This window comes from Trichechus manatus, unplaced genomic scaffold, assembly GCF_000243295.1.
Source record: "Trichechus manatus latirostris isolate Lorelei unplaced genomic scaffold, TriManLat1.0 scaffold00063, whole genome shotgun sequence".
NCBI lineage: Eukaryota > Metazoa > Chordata > Mammalia > Sirenia > Trichechidae > Trichechus > Trichechus manatus.
The window spans coordinates 1,205,336-1,219,362 of NW_004443999.1; the positions used below are offsets into that span (position 1 = coordinate 1,205,336).

General features: G+C 39.6%; 1 protein-coding gene across 2 annotated transcripts in view; it reads left to right on the forward strand.

Annotated features, from left to right (window-relative positions):
• Positions 1 to 7,082, forward strand: part of SMAD4 (SMAD family member 4) — a 39,198-nt gene extending 32,116 nt beyond the window's left edge. The window contains exons 12-14 of one of the 2 annotated variants that reach the window (XM_023733955.1): positions 4,629 to 4,767; positions 6,267 to 6,479; positions 6,675 to 7,082. In XM_023733955.1, coding sequence (XP_023589723.1) covers positions 4,629 to 4,767; positions 6,267 to 6,478 — 351 coding nt within the window. In that variant the 3' untranslated portion in view covers position 6,479; positions 6,675 to 7,082. Of the gene's footprint in view, positions 1 to 4,628; positions 4,768 to 5,298; positions 6,480 to 6,674 lie in introns of those variants that run through there. The other variant, XM_023733956.1, reaches the window with a different exon arrangement.
• Positions 7,083 to 14,027: the final 6,945 nt, after the last annotated feature.

The following is a 14,027-nucleotide window of genomic DNA, read 5'->3' on the forward strand; positions in this document are numbered from 1 at the left end:
TCCAGGTATTGTGTGATTTTCCTATATGCTGTAAATCCTGCCTTTATGATGTTAATGAGGGAGGATGGGTGGCAGTTGTGTTAGTGAGGCAGGACTCAATCTACAAGATTGGATTGTGTCCTGAGGCAATCTCTTGGTATATAAAGAACAGAAGTGAGCAGAGAGACGGGGACCTCATACCATCAAGAAAGCAGTGCCAGGAGTAGAGTGCATCCTTTGGACCAGGGTCCCTGCGCAGAGAAGCTCCTAGTCTGGGGGAACGTTGACGAGAACGCCAACAGAGAGAGAAAGTCTTCCCCTGGAGCTGATGCCCAGAATTTGGACTTTTCGCCTACTTTACTGTGAAGAAATAAATTTCTCTTTGTTAAAGCCATCCACTTGTGGTATTTCTGTTATAGCAGCACTAGATGACTAAGACACTCCCCTTTTAAATGGTATTGGATTTCCTAATATGCTTTGTAATACATTTGTATTTGTTGGCAGACTTGTCTTGAGAGAATTAATTCCTCTGATTTCCTCCTCCCTGTCATTGCTTCTCCCTGTAGGGCAATCTTGCCTTAGCCTGGCACCCTGGGATTCTCATCTCAGAACCAATTCTTGTATTTAGGAGGTTGGGGTATTTTATCCCTTGAGAAAATTGAGTTCCAATCTCCAGGTATGCTCAGGGCCTAATTCCCATTGCGTAGGCTTTTCTGCTGCTTACCTCTGCCATGGACAAGTATTTTATTCCTAGGTGAACTTCTGACTGGACTGCCAAAGTGTCTTGCCAACACTTGATTTGTGGGCAGGTGCATAGTTGTAGCTCCCAAAGAGACTGGCTCCATTCTCTTTCCGCTATACTCTAGGTTTTTGGCCTTCATACCCCGTTAACCCTGTCGTTAGTCCTTGCACTCCACTGTGAGTTTTTACTCAGTTTATTCATTTGTTTCTTGATTATTGAAATTTATCTTATTTTTGAGCATATCTTTTTTTTTTAAAACATCTTTATTGAGGTCCATTTCACCCATTTTAAACTGTACAATTCTGTGGTTTTAGTACATTCACAGGGTTGTGCAGTCATCACCACAGTCAATTTTAGAACATTTTCATCACCCTAAAAAGAAACCTTGTACAGTTTAGCTATGACCACCCTCCCACCCCCCACCCCGACCACATCCTTGCACCCCATACCCCAGCCCTAGACAACCACTAATCTACTTCTGTCTCTATAGATTTGCCTGTTCAGGACGTTTCATATAAATGGAGTCATGAAGTGTGGTCTTTTGTGACTGGCTACTTTCACTTAGCACAATGTTTTCAAGGGTCATCCGTGCTGTAGCATGTATCTGTACTTCATTCCTCTTTATTGCCAAGTAATATTCCATTGTATGGATATACCACTTTTTGTTTATTGGTTCATCAGTTTGTGGACATTTGGGTTGTTTCCAGTTTGCGGCTATTATGAACACTGCTGCTATGAACATTTATGTACAGGTTTTTGCATGGATGTATGTTTTTATTTTCTTCACTATACACCTAGGAGTGGAATTGTTGGGTCATAAAGTAACTCTATATTTAACTTTTTGAAGGACTGCCAAACTGTTTTCCAAAGCGGCTGCACCATTTTACATTCACACCAGCAGTGTATGAGTGTTCTAATTTCTCACCATCCTCATCAACACGTGTTATTATTTGTATTTTTTAATTTTAGCCATCCTAGGGGATGTGAAGTGGTGTCTCATTGTGGTTTTAATTGCATTTTTCTGATGACTAATGTTGAGTCAGGTTTGTTTTTAAACAGATTGTTAGGAGAAGGGGGCAGTGGGTACTTCTAAATATCATATTGTGATTCTTATTTCTAGGTAAGGCAGCTTAACAAGTACTTAATGCAATCTTACGTTCACATGCTCAGTATACCAGTGACACTGTTTTTCTGGGTTACTGTTTTCTTGGTGGTGATTCACCTGAGTGCTAATAACCTCTGTAGTTTTTCTCTTGTGCTTCATACACGAAGATAATGCTGTTATTGTTAGTTGCTGTTGAGTCAGTTCTGACTCATTGGCAATCCCATGTGTGCAGAGGAGAACTGCTCCAAGGCTGTGACCTTTCAGAAGCAGATCACCAAGCCTGTCTTCCAAGGCACTCTGGGTGGGTCTGGACCACCAGTCTTTTGGCTAATAGTTGAGTGCTTAACCGTTTATGCCTCCCAGGGAGCCTCGTGGTGTTGGTTCAAACTAATGTAGTATTGCAGTTAAGCCTTGTGTCTTAGGCTGGGTTCTCTAGAGAAGCAAAACCAGTAAAGTGTATAAATATATATATAGAGAGAGTATATCAAGGAAACAGCTCACGTGATTGTAGAGGTTAGGACATCCCAAGTCCGTGGATCAGGGTAGAGGCCTCTCCCAAGTCACACAGCTGCAGAAGTTGGCAAGCCCAAGATCGGCAGGTCGGAGAGCAGGGCTCCTGCTCAGAGACTGTGCAGATCAGCGAATCCCAGGTTCGGCAGATAAGCTGACAGCTCAAGGCCCAGGAACGGGAGATGAGACAACAGGAAGCAGACGCAGGATCCAAAGAGAGCAAAAAGCTAGAACGTCTGCTTATATACAGATGTGGGCCGCACCCCCAAGGAGACTCCCTTTTATCTGATTGGCTACTCACAGTATATTCAATCACAGGAGTGATTACATTAAAACACTGAGAATCATGGCCCAGCCAAGTTGACACACAGTCTCAACCATCACACCTTGTTAAAGAAAAATGCCAAAACTTGACTCCTGGTTGAAAGACAATAGCCTAATGATGTTGACCATGATCTTTATAAGACATTCACCTGTGTTAAGTGATAGGTTTGTAATAAACTTATATGAGAATAACTATAGGAAACATGGTTAAATAATTGAAAGCAGAGTCAAGTTGTTGATTAGCTCAGGAGTGGTGATCAGAAATAATTTTGCATCTGAGTGAAAAAGCATGTATAACACCTTTAGTTATTTTGGCAACTCTGGTGGCGTAGTGGTTAAGTGCTACGGCTGCTAACCGAAGGGTCAGCAGTTCGAATCCACCAGGTGCTTGGTGGAAACTCTGGGGCATTTCTACTCTGTCCTGTAGGGTTACTATGAGTCAGAATCGACTCGACAGCAGTGGGTTTGGTTTTTGGTTAATTTGGACTGTGGTTATCAATAACTCAGTCAAATTCTGAAAGGTAGCATTTTAGTGATAGCCTTAATTTTACTGTCCAGTAGAAACAGATGAAATCTATTGTGGTCTAATGGATCAGCAATAGTGTGAAGGCAGGAGGGCAACCCAGGTGTCAGCAGTGTAGCCAGTCATTATAAGTCTTCTGGTTTTGGTGCTTTAATTACATAAATAATCTACTGCATAAGGAAGGTTTGCTGAGGTGCCTAATGCATCATTTTTACTACATCTGCGGATGAAAGTCAGTGTTTTTAAGTTTTATCTTTGTGGTTACATGTATTATGTGCTGCTGATGTTACAGTGGATTCAAGCTAAAAAAGTCATACCTGCAGTGGTGTACAATGTATTGTAGAGAACCCACATGTGAGGATCACTTGGCCATTTTTAACGGCTTATGGTGAGGAATAGACTGTGTTGCGAGCATATTTGACCTCCGGTTATGTGTAAGTTTTATTCTCCGCTTCCAGCTATAAAGGTTACATATGTACAGTACAGGTAGTCTCCAACTTACAACGTATTCAAGTTACCACAAATCGTGCGTATGACTGTCTTTCTTTTTTTGTACATCTTATTGTTAGTAGTATGTACTACATACAGTGTTGCAGTGTGCAGTTTGCTGATGTTATTCTCAGATGTTCAGTCACAGATGTTCAGTGTTATGATTTACTGTTCAAAACACCATGGAGCCCTGATGGCGCAGTGGTTAAAGTAGTTGACTGGTAACCAACAGGTTGGCAGTTTGAACCCACCAGCCTCACTATGGGAGAAAGATGTGACAGTCTGCTTCCATAAAGACTATGGCCTTGGAAACCCTATGAGGCAATTCTGCTCTGTCCTGTAGGGTCGCTATGAGTTGGCATTGACTTGCTGGCAGTGGAATTGGTTTTGGTTTTGGGTTCAAAACACTGCTATACAGCAGGCTATGAAAACTTAAAAAAAAAAAAAAAAGTATCTGACCTATGTCAGAACTGATTTAGGACGGAGTCGTACGTACGGAACCCCATCGTAAGTCAGGCACTACCTGTACTTGGTTGGTGGTGGTTTAAAAAAAAGTGGCTGTAGAGCTATTTGACTTTTCAGGTGTTTGAGTCCCTGCTTTGTGCTGTGCTAGGTAACAGCTTCCAAGAGATCACAGTCCAATGGAAGAGTTCAGAATCTTAAGGACTATGGGAAACCACAAGAAAGTAGTGGTTTCTTCTCTGGACATTGTGGGATTTCTGATTTCCAGAAACTGGCTTTGTCATACTCTCTGTCCTGAAGTCTTTTAGGACTTAATGGTTTAGCCAGGAAATACATACATATATATTTGACAAATTGATAATATCTTTAGAGAATGGAGGCGGTCTAAGTTTTGTCCTTCATTGATGCTAATCAGGAAAGACAGTGTGAGGAGATAAGCATTGAGTAGAGAAATGAATAAGTAGGAACATTAAACATATACTTTTTTTTTTAAGGTCTTTGATTTGCGTCAGTGTCATCGTCAGATGCAGCAGCAGGCGGCCACGGCACAAGCTGCAGCCGCCGCCCAGGCAGCAGCCGTGGCAGGAAACATCCCTGGCCCGGGATCAGTAGGTGGAATAGCTCCAGCTATCAGTAAGTATGCTTTTGGTTTTGTTTTTGTTTTTTTTAAGTGTAGTAGTTGGAGTCCTACCTTGATTGACTCGGTTGAGTAGTTACTTTAAGCTATAATAGAAATTAAAATTCTTTTAACTGGGATGATAGTCTTTTTGAATTTGTAAAAACTGTAATAGTTGCCCTTTGCCTAGAACCCTGGTTTCATTCTTTTTGTATCAAAGAGGGAGTGGGATAAAGGAGAGGAGGGGTATCGTTAAGTTATATTGATCCCGTCCCCTTTTTTTGTTGTTGGTTATAATTCCTGCCTCACCAGCCAGGGTGGGTTGTTGTCGCTGAAGTGCTTGGCTTTAGTCTAGTAAGAAAAGCATATTCAACTTCAGAATCGGGCATCTCTCCAGTTTTCTTTTTTTTTTTTTTTTAACTATGCTAAGCGTGGAGAGAAAACTCAGTGAGGGTGGTATTTTGATAACTTGTAGACTTTTTTTTAATTTTAGGGTAAAATTGAACTGTGTGCCAGGTTTCACACTGATGGGGAATTTTTTACTGCAGAGTTAAACTCCTGACTATAGACTTTTATGATGGAAACACGTGGCACCCATCTTCCACGTCTGAAGGCATAACTAGTGATTCATTCAACCCCTGTTCTTAACCTCTTCAGTGTGGTAAGCAAATCACACTGGCTAAGAAAACTGCAGTGGCCCTGCAGGTTTCTCTACAGTACATGCAAATTCCTCCCATTAGTTTCATTGTAATATTGATGAATGCAGATTAACTATATGACTTGTATGTTCTGACTGGAAAACTAGATGCAGAGTCTCCATTGTGAATTATGTTCAGGAGTTTACAATTTAGAGGTAGATGAGACATATTCATTTAGAGATTTTGATTTTTTTAAATTTGGGCATCTAAAACCATTAATTTCATTGCTAGTTTTGATGTTATAAACATGCTTTTACTAAAGAACCCAGAAGTATTATTGAATTTCTCATTCTCGTCTCCTGCCCCTTTGAGTAATGTGAGCACACTGTCTCTGTCACACTGCAGAATTGAGAGACAGACATCATCGGGTCATGCAAGAAGTCATAGTGGAACCAGGAGCATTAACTGTCTCATTGTTAGTCATGTCTTACTCAGAACTAGGCTCTTTAGATAGATAGTAAGGGTCTTAGAACCAACCTGTGGACATGCATCACCTCTTAAAACCAGTTGTTTCTTGTCCCTTCACCTCCACTTCTAAAGAGAAAAATAGGTGGGGTGTTTGTGGATCGTGGTAATTTACTTTATAATTGGTGGTAGCTAGAAGACACATGTGGAACATAAACTGCCTTAACCAAAAGTTTTCAGTCCCTGTTGATGAAGTTTAGATCTGCAGTCACTTCTTGGCGTTTTGGCAGAGAAGTTATATGCTGAGGAGAATGAAGTAAAGAAAGATGGTCACTTTGTTAACTTAAGAATGTAGGGAAGATGGGGAAGAGATCAGCCCAGCTATCTGATGTCTTCTAAATCTTTTCTGTTAGGTTTGTCTGCTGCTGCCGGAATTGGTGTGGATGACCTTCGTCGCTTGTGCATACTCAGGATGAGTTTTGTGAAAGGCTGGGGACCGGATTACCCAAGGCAGAGCATCAAGGAAACACCTTGCTGGATTGAGATCCACCTACACCGGGCCCTGCAGCTTCTAGATGAAGTCCTTCACACCATGCCTATTGCAGACCCACAACCTTTAGACTGAGGTCTTTTACTCTTGGGGCCCTTAACATTATCAGGATGGTGGACTATAAAATATAGTCCTGTTTATAGTCTGAAGATATATTTCACTTTTGTTCTGCTTTATCTTTTCATAAAGGGTTGAAAAAATGTGTTTGCTGCCTTGCTCCTAGCAGACAGAAACTGGATTAAAACATTTTTTTTTTTTTTTTTTTATTTAGAACTTCCCAGGCATGGCTCAGAGCTTGAAGATCAGGAAAAACACATTCTTACAAATCTTCACCAGTTATGTATGAAGGAATCATTCCATTGCTGGAAAATTTAGCCCTTTAAGATGTCTTAGAGCCTTTTATATGCAGAACATAGATACGTGTGTTATTCTACAAAATAAATTCAATATTGCTGATTTTAAAGGCAGAGAAGTTCTCAAAGTTAATTCACCTATGTTAATCTGTGTACAAGTTGTTACTGTTGAATATACTTTACTACAAAATATTGTGCCATGTGGGTGAGTTAATTTTACCAAGACCAACTTTACTCTGTGTTTTAAAAAAAATAAGATAACAATGTATTATAACCTTTTATCCAAAAGAAAAAAGAAAAAAAAATTTTTTTTTGGCAAGTTAAACTAGAGAAGATGATTTCAATTCAGGTTGTCTTGCAACTTCAGTTTTGTTTTTGACAAGACAAAACACTAACCTGTGTGTATATTAAGAATTCCTTAAAATTACCAGACAAAGAAGTGTCATTTAAAATTACATATGTTATCCCTGTTGGGTAACTGTTTATCAAGAAGGAAACTTTCTCCCTGTTAAACAGTTGATAGATTCTTCTATGTTTCTAGGCCTGAAGTTGGTTACTAAGAATCCTAGAAGAGGAATTTCTTTCCTTCATTAATTCATAGGGAAAAGTTTTGTATTTTTAAAAACACTAAAAGCAGTGTCACTCCACTTAATATCTCGCTGTTCTGCAGAGGTGGCAGTGCTTAAACTAAATAATGAAGAACTGTGCAGAATAATGGAAACATTGCAGTTCATAATAGGTAGTTTGGATATTTTTGTACTTGATTTGATGTGTGATTTTTTTTCATATACTGTTTAAATCATGTGTGTTATGACATTGTTTAAAATTCAGTTTTTATATCTTGGGGCAAGACTGCAAACTTTTTTATACCTTTTGGTTATTCTAAGCCCTATGCCATCAATGACCATATCAGTTGGCAGTGACTTTGTATAGAGAATTTAAGTAGAAAAGTTGCAGATGTATTGACTGTACCACAGACACAATATGTATGCTTTTTACTTAGCTAGTAGCATAAATAAAACTGAATCTCAACATACAAAGTTGAATTCTAGGTTTGATTTTTAAGTTTTTTTTTTTTTCTTTCTTTTGCACTTTTGAGTCCAATTTCAGTGGTGAGACACCTTCTGCTAAATGACAGGCAGTAGCCAGTGCTATTGGACAGCTTTGGTTTTTCCCTCACATTACCAACACTTCCCCCATGGACATTATATATCATGTATAGAGTTGGTTATTTTTAAAAAATTTTTTTACTGTAGCAAATCAGGCTGATTGTCTAAAAGATAAATAGTCAACAAGATAAATAGTGTGAAATAACATCAATGGTTATCTTTCAGATGTTTTTACTTTTTGCTTGGAAGAGCTTTGTAAATTTAGTAAGATTTTAAGGTGTGTTATAAGTTTGAGATGTAAGAAACACTTATGTATGATAGTCATCCTTATATCAACTTAAATGTACAAGTCTTCTACTTCCTTTGTCAGAAGATCTTAATACTATCCTAGAATAATACCTGAGTTTGCTTATTACTGTGGTTTATACATAGATCTCGATTCAAGCTACATGTCTTTTGTTTTTAAAATAATTTTTTATCAGCTCGTTTGTACTCTAACTTGTACTTACAAATACTTTGGTTAAAGACCTAGTTTTAAAAGTCTGGTGGTTTAAGTTTTATTGGCAGATTTTTTAAAAAAGATCTTTGTTCTCTAGAAATTATTGACTTTGGGTCCATTTTACTCTGAATGAAGAATAGGAGTGAGGGGGAAGAGTTTTGGAATAACAGTAGTTTCTTTTTCTTTTTTTTTTTAAACCAGATTATTTGATAAGAATGTTAATCATGCTGTGATCTAATCCACTGCCTCCTTTTCTAAGGAAGGTTTCCATGTTTAATCATCTGGGGAAAGTATGTGGAGAATATTTGCTAAAATGGCACTCTGTGGCCCAGCCACCTGTCTTGATTTCTTTCTATCAAGAGCCATACACAGAAATACTTCTAGTTAATAATTGCTTTGTGTTTGTACCTAGATTCAGTATGTGCTTTTGAGAAAACATTTAGGGTGTTATGATCAGTTATTCCTGAGAGCTTAATTGTTAAACTGTGTTTCTGTTTGGTAGAGGTGGTCATCTTTGATGAGTAAGACTAAAGAATCACTAGGTTTTACATTTTACGGCTCCTTAAAGGGTAACGTAGTTTCTGTAGTTCTCAGAATTGATCATTACGAGGATATGGTTCTAGATGGGTTTTCTCTAGCTAATTCATATCTCAGAGACTCTCATAATGTTGGATTTTAGTGAAAGCTGACAATGAGAGATTGAACCAACTACTTTCTTTTAAAATCCACTATGAGGCCCATTCTACTTTTGTCCAGTCCCTTTCAGTGCATTATCAAAGGGAATCCTTAATGGTGTTGCCTTCAATTCCCAGGGAGTAGATTCTTTTGTTTTTTGTAGTAGTGTTCCTGGTATACAAAAATAATAATAATAAATCACTGCCATATAACCTTGTTTTTCCAGAAACATGGTTCATTTGTATTGACCTAACCACTAAATACATCGTCTGTCGCATTCCTCCTGTAAATGATACAGGCTTCCAGGTTGGATGGTCTGGCTCAGGGATCACCATACTGGAAACATCCAAGTAAACCGAACACGTTAGCTGTGTTGCATTTCAAAGTTAAAAATCCATTTTTGTGGAAATGGGTTTGGTGTTAAGGAGGGTATTTGTAATAGAAACTCTGAGGGCAAAATAAAATGTTTTTGTTTATCATCTGTCTTCTAGATGGTAAATATCTAGAAGTTTATTTTAATTGTAGGAAGGTGAATTACAGCTCTCTTTTTGGCTGTGTCCATCTGGGGAAGGACAATTTTATACTTCCCCATAATACTCCTTAAGTATCTCTGGAGGCTGAGGAATATAAGGTGAAATGTTTCTCCTCCTGGTTTGGTGTACTCACTGAGTTAATAGTTCCTCACTAGGTATTTTATGTGAAGTTAATTAGTTCAGATCTTTTTGGAAGAAGCAGTTTTTCTGCTTTATTCTCTGAGTAAGGCATAAATGATCCTGTTTGTTTATAATTTCTATAGTTTGCACTTTTCATCATTAAATCATTTTACTGGCATTTTATTTAATGATAGCAGATTTGGAAAATGGTGAATTTAGGTTACTGGGGTGTAAATGGTTATGTGAAAGCAGTTACGGTATTGTCAGTCAGCAGCTCTTTTGTGGGTAGGTTTTGGCTCAGACATAGCAGATAACACTCAACATGAAGAAATACTGCCCCTGTCCCCCACCCACCCCCCATTTGTTCTAAAGGCAGATAACTATCTGTAAGTAATCTCCTAAACCTTGTTTTGCAAGATTATAGAGAATAGGCTACGAGAACCACAAGAATGTTTTGTGCAGACTTAACACCTTGTCTGACAACTAGGTAATTTCTTTTCTCTTAAGACACAAGGAAGGATGTAAAAAGTTGGTGGCCTTACTCGTAGCAGTGTGGTCCTCCTTGGGCCTGGCCTCGCCTCTAGCCCGTACTTGTCCCAGCACTGCTAGGTTGTTTAATCTCATTTATCTGGTATCACTGTGGAATGAGATTTTCCATGTAACCCAGATTTGCCTTATTTAAGCGCTGTAACTTTTTTATTTTAGCCATTTTTGGTGGAGTTATTTAATATGTATATCAGAATATATTGGGTATAACATTTTTGTGTGTATTTGATTAGCTGTCTTTGTTGACCTCAGGGCTGCTAAGACAGGCAGGACTTTTTGCCTTTACTAAATGGCCCCAGGCTGCTATGGTTTTGATTTTTTTTTTTTTTTTTTTTAATCCGCCCTTCCTTGACGTCTCCCTTTCTGACAGCTACCACTTCATGTGTGGTTGTTAATGTGCCTCCCCTTAGTATTTTCCTCTTCCTTTTTGGATTCACTGTTTCTAACTGCTTCGGCAAGGAAACCAGATAACCAAACTTAGTAAAATTTCTTTAAAACACAAGTACAAACTCTGCGACAGGACCCAAGAAACTTTCCTATAAAGCGTTAAAAGGACATCAGTGCTTTGGCACTTGACATCGGTTTGACTGCTTAGAGTGCTTCTTTCTTGCTGGGCTTTAGGTAGTTAAGGCAGAGAGAAGTGAGTCATATTCATATTTTCCCCTTTAATGTTTTTGAAAGATTTCATTGCTTCCACTTGAATGCCGTTGTTGTTGTTAGGTGCCATCAGGTTGGTTCTGACTCATATCAACTCTGTGCACAACAGAACGATACACTGCCCAGTCCTGTACCATCCTCACAGTCATTGCTGTTTAAACCCATTGTTACAGCTACTGTGTCAGTCCATCTTGTTAAGAGTCTTCCTCTTTTTTGCTGACCCTCTACTTTACCAAGCATGATGTCCTTCTCCAGGGGCTGGTCCCTCCTGATAACATGTCCAAAGTATGTGAGACGAAGTCTTGCTGTCCTCGCTTCTAGGGAGCATTTTGGCTGTACTTCTTCCAAATCGGATTTGTTTGTTCTTCTGGCAGTCCATGGTATATATTCAGTGTTCTTCGCCAACACTATCATTCAGATGTATCAATTCTTCTTTGATCTTCCTTATTCATTGTCCAGTTTTTGTGTGCATATTATGAGGCTCTGAAAATACCATGGCGTGGGTCAGAGGCACCTTAGTCCTCAAGGTGACCACGTTGCTTTTTAGCTTGAATGCTACTCATTCAAAAACTGGGGTTATAAGGGTTATCAAATTAGCGTCAATAGCCAGAGACAGTACCATTGCCTAGAGGACACCAGCCAAAAAGAAACCAAGAGCAACAACAAACAAAAACAAACAGTGCTTGAGGATGAGAGGGTCGTTTTTGTTCTGTTTGGGTGTCCTCTTTCAAGCCCTCTCTTCTTCTGTCCTTCCTCACCTCTGCAGATACTTTTGACATATAGGTGCCTTTATGAGAATTGAGGGTCTGATATCTTGCCCCAAGGAGTAGCTTAAGTAATTGCTAATTTTTTCAGGGATTTTAACATCAGGCTTGAATGAATGAAGGGTTTTTTGCTTGTTTCTTTGTTTTTTAAATCTAGGAAAGACTGAGGAGAACACTGGTGAAGACAATCATTTCTCTTTATGGATATGGATCGTGTCACACAGTTTAAGACCTGTTTCTCCACAGGTCTCAGAGCGAGTAAACTAAGGGCTCTGGGCTAGGGCCACACGGCCGCACTCTAGTTTGCTCTCTGCTACTAATTTGCTGTGTGACTTTTGAGCAAGTCGTTTTCTTTTTCTGGGCCTCAGTTGCCTCATCTATAAAATGAGGGAGTTGGGCCAGATTAGTTCTTCCACCTCTGAAGTTCTAAGTGACCTTGCCTACTTTGTAGCAGTATTTGATTTCTTTCTTACCTTTGCTCTGCTGTTTGAGGGGCTTTTTGCTTATTTCCATGTTGTTCAGGTGAGACTAGGCTTGATATTTTATAACTGTTCTCCTGTGGACAAGAAGTTACATAATATGTCCTTTAGACTTAATTTTAACCAAAGGCCTAGCACCACCTTGGGGGCTGCAATAAATATTTTTAAAAAAAGGAAAGAAAAGGAGGGGAAAAAGCCTTCATTTAAATTTTTCCAAGATCGCTGTTAGAAGTTTATTAAGGCTTTTTTAAGCCATGACATTCTAGCTTTCTGGTTGGTATGCATGTGACACCTTCTCCTAAGTGCTGTGTGTTGGTAAATTTTTTTTCAACTAAAATGGATTGAAACCCTATTGTTAATGCCTAGTGAGATTAGAGGTCATTACTTTGGATCTTTGGTTTCTCACCCTCCTATGCCCTTATGTGACTCAAAACAATACCAGTGGATGGCTGTTCACTTTATTCTTGGCACTTTTTTGGCTCATTTTGATAAGACTTTTGGCTGGAATATTTTCTTTCAGAGTTTTCTTCCAGCCTCCCCTTGGTCTGGACGCATTTAATGAATGAATAGGCTTTTGCAAGGACCTGTGGAGCCTCCCTTGGGAGTGGGTTGGGGGTGGGAGAGCTGGGGAGTCCTGGTAGAGTTCAGCTCTGAGGTAGCTGGAGAGGAAGGGATGAAACCAGCTGCTGTTGCCAAGGCTCCTTGTCATTGATAGAAGGACTCATGGGTTTGGACTGGTAAAAGGCTAAACATGGAGTTGGCAAACTTCCTTCAAGTGTTGGGTTCTGGCCAATGCCATGGACATGTGATTTAAGGGAAGAGTATGAATGCTTGTAGATGATGAAATGCTTGTAGATGGTTGGGCTGCAGAGCCGAGTTTAGAAGAGGTGACTGGGGGGGCTGGGGACAGATTTGGTGCTGTCTCCTCCCCGGAAGTCAGGAATACAGCTATGTGAAAGCCAAGAGCCACGCTTAGCTTCTGCTTTTGAGAAAACTGGTCAGCTGAAGCTCTGGTAGTTCGTTTGTGGCTTTCTGTATACATTTGTCTGGCTGAAGTCTGCAGCTAAAAAATAATTGAACCTTTCCTGAGAACTCTGTAATAAAGTATGTTTTTTGATTAAAAGAGAAAGCCAATTAAATCATTATGTGCCCATTCTTTTTCTTAATCTTGTGAATGTCTTGGATCAGGAATAAGTTTCCAATCACTTAGAGTCTTCAGACTTGAGGTCAACATTTCCCTTCATTGCTTTGTGACCACTGAAATGGGAAATACAGCATTTTACATACGACTCTAGAAAAACATCCTGTTCTCATTTCTAAAAGGAGAGGGTGGAGTGGACGTGTTTGGAGACAAGGTGGGTGCTGGGCCATTATGAGAACCAGGACACTTTAAGGAGAGGCAGAAATGGAGACCCTGCCATTGCCTATCTAAGGATTAAGGAAGACTCCTTCCCTCCCAGCTGCCTCTATGAAATGGGGGTTGATGTGGGGTGGGGTTGAGGGGTCAGATGAGGTGATTATATGGCAAAAAAAAAAAAGTCGATTCCGACTCAGCAACTCTATAGGACAGACTAGAACTGCCCGCATTAGGTTTTCCAAGTCTGTAATCTTTACTGAAGCAGACTGCCACATCTTTCTTCCGCAGCTGGTGGGTTTGACCTGCCAGCATTCTGGTTAGCAGCTGAGGGAGCACTTAACCACGGTGCCACCCAGGCTCCCTGATTCTATGGCAGTGGCTTGTAAATAGCACAACCAAATGAATATTTTCATTCTGATCTTGCTGACATGAGTGCCAGAGATGTTTGTCAGGCCTAGAGATTTGTTCTCACCTGTTTGCTAATTGAGCTTCCAGTGTTCTAGGCTGGAACCTGAAGGGAGAAGGAGATTGA